The sequence below is a fragment of the Cebus imitator genome, unplaced genomic scaffold (genome assembly GCF_001604975.1).
Source record: "Cebus imitator isolate Cc_AM_T3 unplaced genomic scaffold, Cebus_imitator-1.0 Scaffold137, whole genome shotgun sequence".
In the NCBI taxonomy this organism is placed as follows: domain Eukaryota; kingdom Metazoa; phylum Chordata; class Mammalia; order Primates; family Cebidae; genus Cebus; species Cebus imitator.
The window spans coordinates 4,558,154-4,571,545 of record NW_016107452.1 but is presented as its reverse complement, the minus strand read 5'-3'; the positions used below and the strand labels follow the sequence as shown (position 1 = coordinate 4,571,545).

General features: G+C 55.0%; 1 protein-coding gene across 2 annotated transcripts in view; it reads right to left on the bottom strand.

Moving 5' to 3' along the window:
- LOC108313458 (c-Maf inducing protein) overlaps positions 1-13,392 on the bottom strand; it is a 259,500-nt gene that overhangs the window by 17,899 nt on the left and 228,209 nt on the right. For both annotated transcript variants that reach the window (XM_017541862.2, XM_017541863.2), the window contains 3 exons: positions 2,281-2,346; positions 951-977; positions 645-693 (listed from right to left, as the gene is read on the bottom strand). In XM_017541862.2, coding sequence (XP_017397351.1) covers positions 645-693; positions 951-977; positions 2,281-2,346 — 142 coding nt within the window. The remainder of the gene's footprint in view (positions 1-644; positions 694-950; positions 978-2,280; positions 2,347-13,392) is intronic.

Below are 13,392 nucleotides of genomic sequence, written 5' to 3'. Positions count from 1 at the left end.
GAAGATGAGAAAAGGGATATGTCTGACCCAGGGTCCAGCACCTCATAAAGGGGCAGCAGTTGCTGCTGTTATTGGTACATCAGGCGATGTAGGCCCAGGGCCATGGACTGGCTTCCTTGCCCGCCTAGATCCCTGCCCATGTGCACAGGCATGGGGGCAGAAGGCGGAAGGCTGCCCTCTCTCTGGAAGCCCAGCTTTGGTGAGGAACACAGCAGCCCCTCAGGGAAGCCCTTGGCCACCATGACCAGGACATAAAAACCCAGCTCAGATCCCAGCTCAGATTCCTTGCTCTGCCCAATGATTCACATAACAGCAGAACCAGACAGGATCAAACTGCTGCCTCAAGCTGGGAGCTGCCATGCCAGCCCACCCTGAAATCAATGCCGCGGCTGCAGGGAGAAACCACCAGCCAGTGGAGAGCCAGCCCTGGTGAGCCGGCATTTACAGGAGAACACTGACATCACAGGCTGGGCTTGCACCTGGGCGGGGCTGTGTTTACGCACAGGAGCCGGGTCTCTGAACGCTGTTCTAAATGCCTGCCGGTGACAAGGAGGCTCCCCAGAGCCTCAGAAGGCCTCGGAGGGGCCCTCGTGCCCCCTGCCATCCCCGACAGCGGGCCTGAGACGCAGAAAGGAAGGCCTCACCTCTTGCCGGGGGTCTTCGGCGAACCTCTGAATGACGTACTTCAGTTCCCTGGAAGAGACCAGGCGGGCGGAGTCACTGCCGGGGTCTGGGACTGGGAGGGAGGGTGGGGTGGGGAGGGGATGGTGTCAGGAAGGCCCGGGCCAGGGAGCTGAGCAGCCTGGCGGATCAGGGACGCGAGTCTCAGAACTGCCTCCCGGAATGCGCGTGCCGCAGAGCAGGGGCTGGTAGAGGCTGGCCGCGGAGGGAAGGCCTCAGGACAGGCCGTGCGTGCCAGAAGGGAATGAGGGCGGTGCCCACACACTCACTTGGTGAACTTCTCGTGTGCGAGAGCTCTGTAACAAAACAGAGGAAAACACGGCAGTTAACAGAAGCTACTGAAACGGTACAATGTTCCCAACATTTTCCTCTGGGGACGTCCAGACTTTATGCCTGATTCGAGGAATGGAGAGGAGTCTCAGTGAAATGCCAACATTTGTCCGCACTCAAAGGCTCCAAATCAAAGGCCTTCTTTGAGGGTGGACGGACCATGGCAGCGTGAACAGGCTGGGCCCTGCACGGCCCAAAGCTCCCCGGGCCCACACGTGTGAACACGAGGAACTAAGCGGCTGCCTGCATACGTGTGGGTCCACATGGGATCCAGGGACCCAGGTGTGTTCATTAATTGTTCCACAGTCAAGGCGGGCGGTACTCATTACTGCACACATCAGCGGCCATCGGGGACCACTCTTCTACACCAGTTGCCACAGCCAAGTGCACCTGGCCCTATGGGGACAGGGGCTGGGGCCAATGATGTCACAACTCTGATGAGACTGAGCGCCTCTCAGGAGTTGAATTTCTCCGGTCTCGAGTCCTGGGGACCGTTGAGACCTGCCGGACCAGCAAATGGGGCAATTAATGCGTGTAATGTGCCCTTACAGAGCAGCATTTCATAAACACGTTCAGTAATCGGCTCCTTTGAGAGCCCGGCCTCGAGGCAGGCTCCTTCCAACCTCTCGAAAGAGACCCGGAGGCATGTTAGGGCCTGGTTATTTTGACAAAGGGTTCTCTTCAGGCCATTATGTAGTTCCCTCTAGTTTCCTATGGTCCATTCAATATGGCGCTAGGGGCCGGCCAGAGAGGGAGGCAGAGGGTCTGTTTCTGGCCAGGCTCGCTGTGAAGTCTGAGATGAGCATTGTAATGAGCATAATAAGAATGCTTCCAGCATCTCACTAGGACACAGCGAGCAATTCCACGCAAATTATCTTTTGATTCTTCCCACCACCCTCGGAGGAGGAGCGGCAGGTATTATTGTTCCCATCTGGTAGATGACGAAAAATGCTAACTGCACGGCCTGCCAGGTGCCATGGGGAGGTCTCTGCTTGCATTCTGAGCTCATGAATCCTTGTGACAATGCAGTCAGGCAGATCCTACAATGTCCCTGTTTTCCTGAGTTCCCCATTTTTCTGAGGAGGGGAGCTGTGCCTCCCCAGGGGTCCCACAGCTGAGGATGTGGCTGAGCTGGGACTGACATCTCTAGGGTCTCCCCACTGTGACCTGGCTTCCCCAGAATGTGACTGGTCCCCTACTAAGGCCTTGGTGAACAACTGAGGCTTATCTCACAGGTGGGAGCGCCCCGGGAACGCGCGTGGGACTTACTCTTTGGGGAATGGAATGGGTTGAAGCAAACTGGCCAGAGATGGTCTCCAGTCATCATAGTCCGACCTAGAATGAGAGACGGTGACAGTCAGCTTTGGTTGGGACAAGGAGAGGTTTCTGGCACTGTCCCAGACGGGCCACAAGACAGGATGAGAGTGTGGCAGGGAGTCGGGCAGCACCGACTACTCCACCCACTCCAGCCTCCAGGGCGAGCAAGTCAACGTTCTCAGCGTGGCAACGAGGTCTCCCAATCAGGCCTGTGCAGAACCTTCCTCATGGCACCCGAGGGGGTCAGCTGTCCAGGTGCTCAGGACTTCACAGTGCGCTCTGGACCAAGGGCACGCGGTCATTGTTCATTCCCTCTCTGGGACCACTGGGGGTGTTCCGGGTTGAATTTTGCCCTCCCCTGCAATATACTGAAGCTCTATCCCCCTGTTCTTCAGAATGTGACTGTACTGGGAGGTATGGCCTTTGAAGAGGTGATCAGGTAACAATAACACTGTGCACAATGTCCTCAGAAGAAGAGGAAACAAGGACACGCAGAGAAAAGAGCAGCCAGGACTCAGCGAGGAGGCAGCCGTCTGCGAGCTAGGAGAGAGGCCTCCAGAGAAGCCGCCCTGCCCACACCTCGGTGTCAGGGTTCTGCCGTCCAGAACTGACAGAAATCCATGCTTCTTGTGTAAGCCACGAAGTCCGTGGTACTTTACGGCAGTCCTAGCACACCAATGCAGCGGGCGTAGACTGGGACCCTAGGGCCGGTCTCACCTTTCAGTGATTGGAACTGACCGGAAATTCTATAGATGGATTCATAAAAAAGACACATTCCATGCTGTTTGTTTGTGGTTTGGGTGAACCTTCCTGATTTGTTGGATCTTCTCTTTTTTGTTTCTTTTTAAACATTTATTTATTTATTTTTGAGACAGAGTCTCACTCTGTCGCCCAGGCTGGAGTGCAATGGCACGATCTTGGCTCACTGCAACCTTCGCCTTCTGGGTTCAAGTGATTTTTGTGCCTCAGCCTTCTGAGCAGCTGGGATGACAGGTGTACACCACTATGCCCAGCTAATTGTTTGTATTTTTAGTAGAGACAGGTTTTGCTGTTGGCCAGGCTGGTCTCGAACTCCTGGCCTCAGGTGATCTGCCTGCCTTAGCCTCCCAAAGTGCTGGGATCAGCTAGGTGCAGTGGCTAACACCTGTAATCCCAGCTGCTCAGGAGGCTGAGGCAGGAGGATGGCTTGAACCTGGGAGGCAGAGGTTGCAGTAAGCCAAGATCACACCATTGCATTCCAGCCTGGGCAACAGAGCAAGACTCCCTCTCAAAAAAATAAATAATCCAAAGTGTTGGGATTACAGGTGTGAGCCACCATGCCTGGCCTTGGTGGATCTTTTTATTCTTGCTTTTAGACAACAGCTTGTCATTTTTTCTTTCTAACAGTTGATGCTAATGACAGTAATCACAACGGCAATAATAGTAACAGCAGCTCCGAAGTCCTGGAGACTTTTTACACACATTGCCTTACGCTAAGAGCTTTACCTTAGTTCATTTACTCTTTACAAGAGCACAATAAAGTCAATGTAAGTAACCCTACTTAACAGATGACAAACTTGAGGCTCAGAGGTTCAAGGTCACACAGCCATGGCGGATGAGAAGTCAAATCCAGGCTTCTGTGACGGCACAGCCTTGGCTCTTACCAGCCCTGAAAGACCACAGCTGAGATTTTAGCAAAAGCCAGCGCCTGCTTGGGTGAGGAAAGAGGGCTAAACCTCACCTCAGTCAGAGCAGGTGTGGGAAGCACCTCGCTGTTCACCTGCCTTCACTGGACCCTTTTACAAGAGAGCCTTCCTCTTGTGCACAGGGCTGGCGGCAGAGGTGGGTTATCCACTCTGAGTAATCCACTCAGCTATGAAGGGGCGAGGCTGGACTCAGAGCAGGTATTTCAGGCTCTACCACACCACGGTGTGGGGTGAAGCCACACCAGCGTGTTCACCCCCGTCCAACCCTGGGAAGACCACTGTCCCACAACAGCACAGGATTGGCACTGCTGATAATGTAGGTGCAATTCGCTCTGCGCTGCCTGCACACTGGGACTTGAACCAAGTGCTCTGCCTGTGTTTGCTCATGGATCTGCCCAGATGACCCTGTGTGGTGAGTCCAAATTACAGACTAGGAGCAGTCAGGCAGCTCACTGACTGTGACCACAGGGCCGTGACACAGCGAGGCCCCAGCAGGGAGGCAGCAACGTCAGGAGGCTCCTGAGGGCCAACAGGATGCTTCCCAACGAGCTGCCAGGACAGCTCCATAAAGCGAGTTTTTTGGCCAACTCTTCCCCACAAAATCTGGGAGCGTCCAGAGAACTCACCGGCATCTCAGTCTGAGTACAGACAGGCTTATATCACACAGCAGAGCAGTCACTGACGGCCCCCAGAGACTGCAGTCATCACAACCCCCATTTTACAGATGAGGAAAATGAGGCTCAGGGCTGTCTGTGATTTCCCACAAGTCACCAGGGAGTGGCTGAGATCTGACTTCAGGTGTGTCTAAGACCATGACCCGTGCTCTCTGCCCCAGCGCCTGTACTGTTTTTTTTTTTTTTTTTTTTTTTACGGAGTCTAGCTCTGTTGCCCAGGCTGGAGTGCAGTGGTGTGATCTCGGCTCACTGCAACCTCCGCCTCCAGGGTTCAAGTGATTCTCCTGCCTCAGCCTCCCGAGTAGCTGCCACCATGCCCAGCTAATTTTTGTATTTTTAGTAGAGATGGGGTTTCTCCATGCTGGCCAGGCTGGTCTCAAACTCCTGACCTTGTGATCCACCTGCCTCAGCCTCCCAAAGTGTTGGATTACAGGCATGACCACCGTGCCTGGTCTGTACTGTGCTTTTAACCAGTTCCCCCACCTGGGTTCCGGATCTCTCTGGCTGTAGAGACTTTGCTAAAAAACAAACCCAGAGGTAGTCAGTTCTCACTGGCTGTCCTAAGCCAGGCCTGGGCACCTCTGAGGGCCCAGAGCTTAAAACCCTGACACATAAAGTGAGGGGTGGCCGCTGGAGCAATCCCTCCCCGAGCCGAGAGCTGTCCCTGGGGCTCCCGAGCTTCTGCCCATCTTGCCTTGCACCACCCCAGGGAGGGGCCTGGGTCTCATTTCTGCATCCCCCATGCTGGGCGGGTGCCTGGTGCTTGGGAGAGGCCTGCTGAGCCCAAGATCCAGTGCACACTGGGACCAGGCCAGGGACAGAACGTGGGCCTGTGGGTGGCCTTCAGAGCAGAAGGGATGTTGAGTCTCCATCTGGGGGACTAGCATGTGCCAGCAGGTGCCAAGATTGAGTGGGATGCCAACTTAGATCGTGGCTTGGACCAGGGCAGGAGGTGGGATCTGAATCCTCACCCAGTAGCCCATGTTGGGCGGGCACTGCAGACAGATGACCCACTGACACCTAGCACCACCCATGGGAGAGGCAGGGGGGTGCTCAGACTTGGGCTGGGCAGAGGGGTGGTCCCAGGACCCCTACCCACATACAGGTCACACCACAGATACACTGTGTATCGGTTTGTGTGCTGTGTGTCTAACTGTGCCTTATATAGAAACGGGGAGATGCATTTTCACCAAGAACAAATGTTCACTCCTGTCGACAATGCATGGTTTAGATAACCCAAGTGAGGGCTTTTCCCACCCCACCTTCCTCCAAATAAGCCCACAACAGAGTGGCAGCCTCCAGAACCCCAATCACACCCTGGAAGCTTCTGAGGAAATGCTCCGACACTGGACACACAGAGAAGCATGACCAGGAAAGCCTGGTGGCCTGAGATCAGTCCTGACAGTGAAGCCAGTGGCTGCTCACTCACTGCTTACCCGACTTGCTCACTTTACCCTCAGAGTGGCACGTAAGGGCAGAGGGTGCCGGTGAGGAAGCAGAGCTCAGCTCCTGGAAGGCAGGTGGAGGCTGAGTGCAGGTGCTCTGGACTGTAGTGCCCGAGGGTGGAGGGCCCAAGTGCCACGTGGTCTGCAGGTCTCAGAGCTGTAGGAGCCTGAGGCCTGTCAGTGCATGTCAGGATGCGGAGACCCTTTTATGCCCCCATATTCACATGCTCCCTTCTGAGGGGTCATCTGTTTTTGCAGCTAGTCTTCCGTCCAGAAGAATCCCCTTCCTTCTTCCCTCCCACCCATCCCTGACTCACGGTTTCCAGAAAATGGAAACGTAGTTGACAACAAACCACGTCTGCGGCGCCTGTCATGTGCCATGTGCTCTACAAGGGTTCCCAAGCACCAGCCTGGGCAGCTCTCCCAGCAACTCGGTCAGGAGGGTGCTCTTGCCACCCCCATTTTATAGGCAGGAAAATGGAGACGCAGTGAGAAACTGCGTTGGCCCCAGACCACACAGCTGGTGAGAGCTGGGATCTGAACACAGCAGCCTGGCCTGAGTGCCTGTGCTCCACCCTCTCAATGTCTCAGAAAGCGGGTGGCCCAGATCACGCCTGACGAAGAAGACTATTTCCCTGTATCCAAAGGGCACTGGTGGGCATGTGGTGGTTCACGCCTGTAATCCCAGCCAAGATAGGAGGATCACTTGAGGCCAGGAGTTTGAGACTAACCTGGGTAACATGAAGAGATCTCCTCTCTCAGAAAAAAAAAAAAAAAAAAGTGGGTGGTGTGCACCTGTACTCCCAGCTACTTGGACGTCTGAGGTGGGAGGATTCTTTGAGCCTGGGAGTTCGAGGCTGCAGTCGGCTGTGATGGCGGTACTGTACTCCAGCCTCAGTCACAGAGCATCGCAAAAAAAACAAGGGAGGCATATTCTATGTAGAACTGTCACAAGATACAAAACTTTAAGGGGATTTGAAGTCACCCACAATCAGAGGAATCCCCCCGCCCCAGCAGCAGGCCCACGGTTGCTTTTCACTCCTGAACCTGTTCTGTGAATGGCAAGCGTGGCCTGTACTCACAGGTGCTCAGCCCGGTGGGAGGCTTTGGCCTATCTGGGGCAGGGTCTGGGCAGAAGCCACCTCCTTTGGGTCTCCCAGCCTGGGGCTCGGCTTCTTGGCAGCTCCCCCAAGACCGAGAGGGGTGCAGGTACGGAAGGAGGGAAAGGGCAAGCGGACTTCCTTCCTTGCCTTGCCCCAGCCCAGTTTGGAAGTCTGTGACTGCAGTCTGACCAAGCTGGTGGATGAATGGAGGTGGCTAGCCAGAGGCTATGGGGGAGGTGAGGCTGGGCGTCCCTAGACTGGCAGACCCGCGAGGAAGGGAACGGGGAACCCTCCTGTGCGTGGGCCCCTCTGTGATGGGCACTGGCAAAGGCCCCGGTGGCCAGCAGAGTCCTTGCCTCGGGGCTGGCGTGAGGGGCTGCTCTGGCTCTGGGCGGGTCTGTTGTCCTGCGATGGGATGCCTCTGGCCAGTGGGCCAGTCTCCCCGTTGGCCAAGCCTGGCCTGGGATGGGAGGGCAGGCAGCAGGTAGGGTGTGAGGGGCCTGACTGCATACCTAGGAAGGAGGAAGGAGAGCTGGGCCCTTCCCAGCTCAGGGAGAGAGGCGGCAGGCAGGCAGGCGCCTGGTGCATCCTCCAGATCCCAACATGCCTCAGCCACCCACACATTTAACCACCCCATGAATGGGGCCTTAGAACTCCCATTTCACAGATGAGAAACAGAGGCCCACAGAGGTTCAGACACTTGCCAGAGGTCCAGACACTTGCCAGAGGTCACGGAGCTAATGGTGGGGGACATGCTGGGCCTGAACAAGGCTATGTGAGTGCGAAGCCCGCGTCTCCCACCACATGCTGCTCAACTGGGATTTTAACCCAGTTCAGAGCCGTGTGCCGCCCTGCGGACGCGTCCTGCCAGCCTCTCTGCTTTCCCTGACTCACACAATCTCCTGTACGGCACAGGCGGAATGTGGTGGCCTGACAGTGGCCTGATGCTTGGGGCGTGAGAAGGCCTGATGGGGGCACATTCAGACCATTTTGCTCCTGCTACACAACCTCCGGAAGTATCTGCTCCCTCGAAAGGCAAACCAGCTGGCCCGGGGATTTGAGCCGAGGCTGAGAAACAGTGGCTGTTACCCCTGAGGCTGGCGGACCTCAGGAAAACTCCCTTTCTTTCCACCTATGCGGTCATCCCATCAGGGACCTTCCCAGCCCCACAGCAGGTATTTGGCCTTAGATGCTCCAGGGAGCTTTGAGTTTCTACAGAGTTACCATGTGCTCCAGGAATGAGCAGTTTAAAGTTTCCAAACAGGCTGGGCATGGTGGGTCACGCCTATAATCCTAGCACTTTGGGAGGCCAAGGTTGGCAGATCACTTGAGGTCAGGAGTTCTAGACCAGCCTGGCCAACATGGCGAAACCCCGTCTTTACTAAAAATACAAAAATTAGCTAGGCTTGGTGGTGGGCACCTGTAATTCCAGCTACTGGAGAGGCTGAGGCAGGAGAATCGCTTGAACCTGGGTGACAGAGTGAGACTCCATCTCAAAAATAAATAAATAAAGAATAAAGTTTCCAAACAGATCTATGCATCTATCTATCGAGATACTAAATGCACACAATACACAGACACAGATGAACACACACACATGTATACGTATTTCTCTGCAAGCATTAATTTGAAACCACTGCACACCTGGGTGCCAGGCACTGTTATGAATTCATTTAATTCTCAAAGCAGTGCTGAGAACCAGAATGCATGACAGAGATCATTATCCTTATTTTACAGCTGGGGAAACGAAGGCTCTGAGAGGTGAAGTAACTTGTCCAAATTCATTTAAATGGTTAAATAATGGGGATGGAGTTTGGACCAAGCTGAGGTGCCTTCCAAGCCAGAGCGTTCAACCAAGTGAAGGGGTCCTTCCACCCTGTCCCCCATTCAGGTACCCCAGCTCCAACCCCTCATCCCCCAGGGAGGCAGCGGGTAGGCTGAAAGGAGGGTGACATGACTCTGGCTCTGGCCAGTAGCAGAGGGAACCGGGGCCAGATGACCTGGGCGAGGAAGAAAGGCTGCCGCATGGTGTCCAGCTGACCCTACCCTCGCCGCTCACCAGACACTTCAGCAATGTCCAGAGACTTTGTCTGGGACCTGGTGTTGCTTCCAAACTCCCTCTCCATCTCAGCCTGTTTACCGATTTCAGCCATAGGACATGGTTCTCTAACTCCTAAAAAAATCCCCCTTTCCTGCACCACATTCCTGGTGTTGCTCCTCAGCAGAGCTGTGACTTCAGGACGAGGAAGTTCTTCATGGAGCAGAACTACTGCAGGTAATACAGGATGTCCCCTGGGTCTACCTCCCGGTCATGAAGACAACCCCCATTTCATCCGCATTTCCCTGAACTTCCCGGAGGAACTTCCCCATCAAGGCCTACTTCAAAATCTAATGTTTGCAAAGAGCCCCCAGGAGCAGATGGGAGCCGATCAGAAGCCCGCGCTACCCCTGTGGCCCAGGGTGCCGGGTCTTCCACACTCCGCCCATCGGAGCTTTACAGCAGCCCGGCTGAGCGCTGATGTCACTGCTCTTAGCACTGGGCAATACTCAGGTTGAGAAGGACTGAGCACAGGGACCCGCATGGCACTGAGCATAGTGTCTGGCCTGGTGTAGATATGCCAAAAAAACGCTGGATGAAAGAATGAATAAACGGGGATAAATGAGGGTGTGACTCACAGACAGGAAAAGAGCTGGACTCCAGCGACTTTAAATCCCAAAGCTATTCTTTGTCTCCCGAGTCCACGTTCTTTTCAGCATCCCACCCCTCCTGGGCCCCACACGGTGATTTTTTTCAGCACCAACCTGCACCTACATGTAGAATGGTTTTCCTTTTCAAGCATCTCCAGGAATTTTTTGTGACTGAGGTTACTTTTCAAAAGTGTCAAATTCTAATGATGCAGGGGACTTCCTATGGGAACACATGGCAACTGATCAGGGCCTGTGCACTATTACCCTTGGCCCCAGGCAGTGGGGCGGGAAGCATGACCCGTGTACCCTGGGACCAGCACTGCCCTCTCTGACACATGTGGTTGGCCCCACTGGGCCAAGGCTCTAAGCATGCCTTCCTCAGCCCCTACACAACGCCCTCTTTAAGACCCCTCAATTCCACACCAAGCCATCTGCTTCTCTCTTTCTTTTTTGAGATGGAGTTTCACTCATGTTGCCCAGGCTGGAGTGCAATGGCGTGATCTCAGCTCACCGCAACTTCCGCCTGCCGGGTTCAAGTGATTCACCTGCCTCAGCCTCCTGAATAGCTGGGATTACAGGCATGCATCACCATGCCTGGCTAATTTTCTATTTTTAGTAGAGACGGGGTTTCACTGTGTTGGCCAGGCTGGTCTCAAACTCCGACGTCAGGTGATCCACCTGCTTTGACCTTGCAAAGTGCTGGGATTACAGGCGTGAGCCAGCATGCTCGGCCGTTTTTTTCTTTATGTGTAATTCTCATTTGGGCGGCACTTCAATATTGATAACAGCAGTTCACTCTTTTATTTTTGAGACGGAGTGTCACTCTGTCACCCAGGCTGGAGTGCAGTGGCATGATCTTGGCTCACTGCAACTTCCACCCCACTGGGTTAAACCAATTCTAGTGCCTCAGCCTCCTCAGTAGCTGGGACTACAGGCGCCCACCACTACATCCAGCTAATTTTCGTATTTTTAGTAGCAACACGATTTCATCATGTTGGCCAGGCTGGTCTGGAACTCCTGGCCTCAAGTAATTTGCCCGCCTCAGCCTCCCAAAGTGCTGGGATTACAGGCGTGAGCCACTGCGCCTGGCTGATAATAGCAGTTTACTCTGATCAAGAACCAGAGGCTGGGCCAGCGCCAGAAACCCCCAACATCCCAGAATTATCATGTAGTCCTCTGAGAAGACACATATTTTACAGACAAGAAAACTGAGGCCCAGAGGAGCCAAATGCACTGGCCACAGTTCCATGGCAGCTAAGGCACACGCCGCATTTACTTAATACTTAGACGCGAGTTTCCTGCAACCCAAGTGTGCACTGAATGCCGTTCGGCCTCTTTCTCAAAGCACCGTTATTAAATCAGTGACGCGTCTCGCTCTCAACAGGATGGTAAAGTAGTGGGAACACGGCTGTACCATAAATGGCAGCTGCTGCCGTTGGCCGGGTGTTCACCTTGCACTCAGGGCCGGCCCCTCCCACCTCTTCGCCAATGCCAGACACAGCCATACTCACACCACCTCCCAGCCTGGGACTGGAGGCTCAGAGAGGACGACCAACCATCCAAGGTCACAACTAGTATGTGGCACGGTGGGACTTGAACCCAGCATGGTCTCACTCTGAGTCTGTGCCTGTCCCCACGGATCTCACTTTGGAGCCGTTTCAGCGGCTGGAGTTGTTTGAATCCAGCCAGTTTGAGGCCTCCAGCGAGCCAGCAACTAAAGCAGCCTGCTGGGTGCGGGGAGGAATGCTGCTGGGGAAATAGAGCTATCAGGCCCAAATTGTGTTGCGCTCCCCCAAGGTGGAAGAGGCTTCTAGAAGCATAAATCCCATTCTCTGGAAGCCTTGGGGCTGGGCGGGAGCCGCTCCTCTGTGTAGCCCCATCGGGAACCCCTCCTGGCTTGCCCTGACTGTCCTGGGCCCTTGACGACAGCCCTGACCCCCACCTGCGCCCTGGCAGCTGGGTGATGCGGGCAGGTGGGTGGGTCTGAACGCAGATGGGAGAGAACAGAGCCCTCATTCATGAGCATGTTTATGAAGAAGGAAAAAAATATATGTCAACTATGTGATGAAACTCAAACCCTTAGCGCTTCATGAGAAACAGGAGTCAGGCCCAAAATAGCAGAAGGCCCAGGAATTCATGGTGTTTGCAAAACACAGCTGGAATTGGGGAGCTGGAGTCTCTGGCCTGGCCAGTCGCTGGCCTGGTGGCTTCCACCTCCATCAGAGCAAGGAGCCCCCTCCAAAAATCCAGGGAGGTACCCCACCCTCGCAGCGACCGGGAGAGCTGACACTCTTCTTTGCCCTGAAGACACTCAGGGCTGCAGCAAGTTCTTGGAGACGCTTTCTTAGTGCGATCTGGAATTCTGCTTGGCTAGGGGTGGAGGTCACTGAACATGGTTATGCCCTCATCTGACCTCTGCTGCTGGGACCACAGGCCGGGGCTGGCCCTGAACCCCTGGGCACACCCTGCCCTTTCCTCTCTGGGGCCAAAGCCGGGGGCAGAGGAGGCGATGTGGGAACACTGCCTCTGGGATCTCCTAGAAACCAGGAGAAGCCACCTTGTGACCGTGTGTGCATATATGTTCACCTTCGCAGGCACCACAGGCCTTGCTTGTAGAGCACAGGGTACACTCCAAGGTGCCTCCCAGCCTTTTCTCCAGCTCACCACGCCCCCAGAAGCTGCCCTCCATCCCTGCAAACCCTGAGCAGGCTCCAGGATCGACACACACATGACAGAATGAACAAACGCTGCCTAGCCGCATGACGACACAGGGGCTCAGGGAAACCCTGCCCACCCACACAGACAACACCCCAGGCGCCGGGCTTCCAAGTGGCTTCCCCAAAGGCTGAGGGTTGGGGAGCCCTGGCTCTAGACAGGAACCACGCACTGGTTAAATGTGACAACACAGTCGCACCCACAGTCCCTTTGAAAAGTCCAGCAACCACAAGCAGCTGCATCTGAAAATGCCCATCTCTGGATTCAGAGCTCCTGAAAGCGGGGCACAGCTTGTTCCAAAAGGAGTTTGTGGAGCAAGAAAGGGGGAGGGGTCCACTGAGTGTCTGCAGACTGAGCTTGTCTGTGGGCCCACAGGGCTCTGTGGGGGCGTAGAAGGGAAGAGTCAACAAGGTCCCTCAAAGTGGGGCTCCCACAACCAGGTGCTCACAGGTTTGAGACATGTCAGGTGGAGCGTGTGGATGGCAAGGCTGGAGAGATCCTTAAGGGTCAAGGATTAAGAACCGCACCTCTCTCCACCCTAGAGTAACACACATGAGGTTCAGGGAGGGGCAGGGACAGGTACAGAAGGAGCCAGTTCAGAAGCCACATCACCCAGAGCAGGCCCAAGTCCACAGGTCTCCTATACCCACACCCAGGCACACACAACACCAATGCGCACCCACGGACACCCAGGCACACAACACCAATGCGCACCCACGGACACCCAGGTACACAACACCAATGCGCACCCACG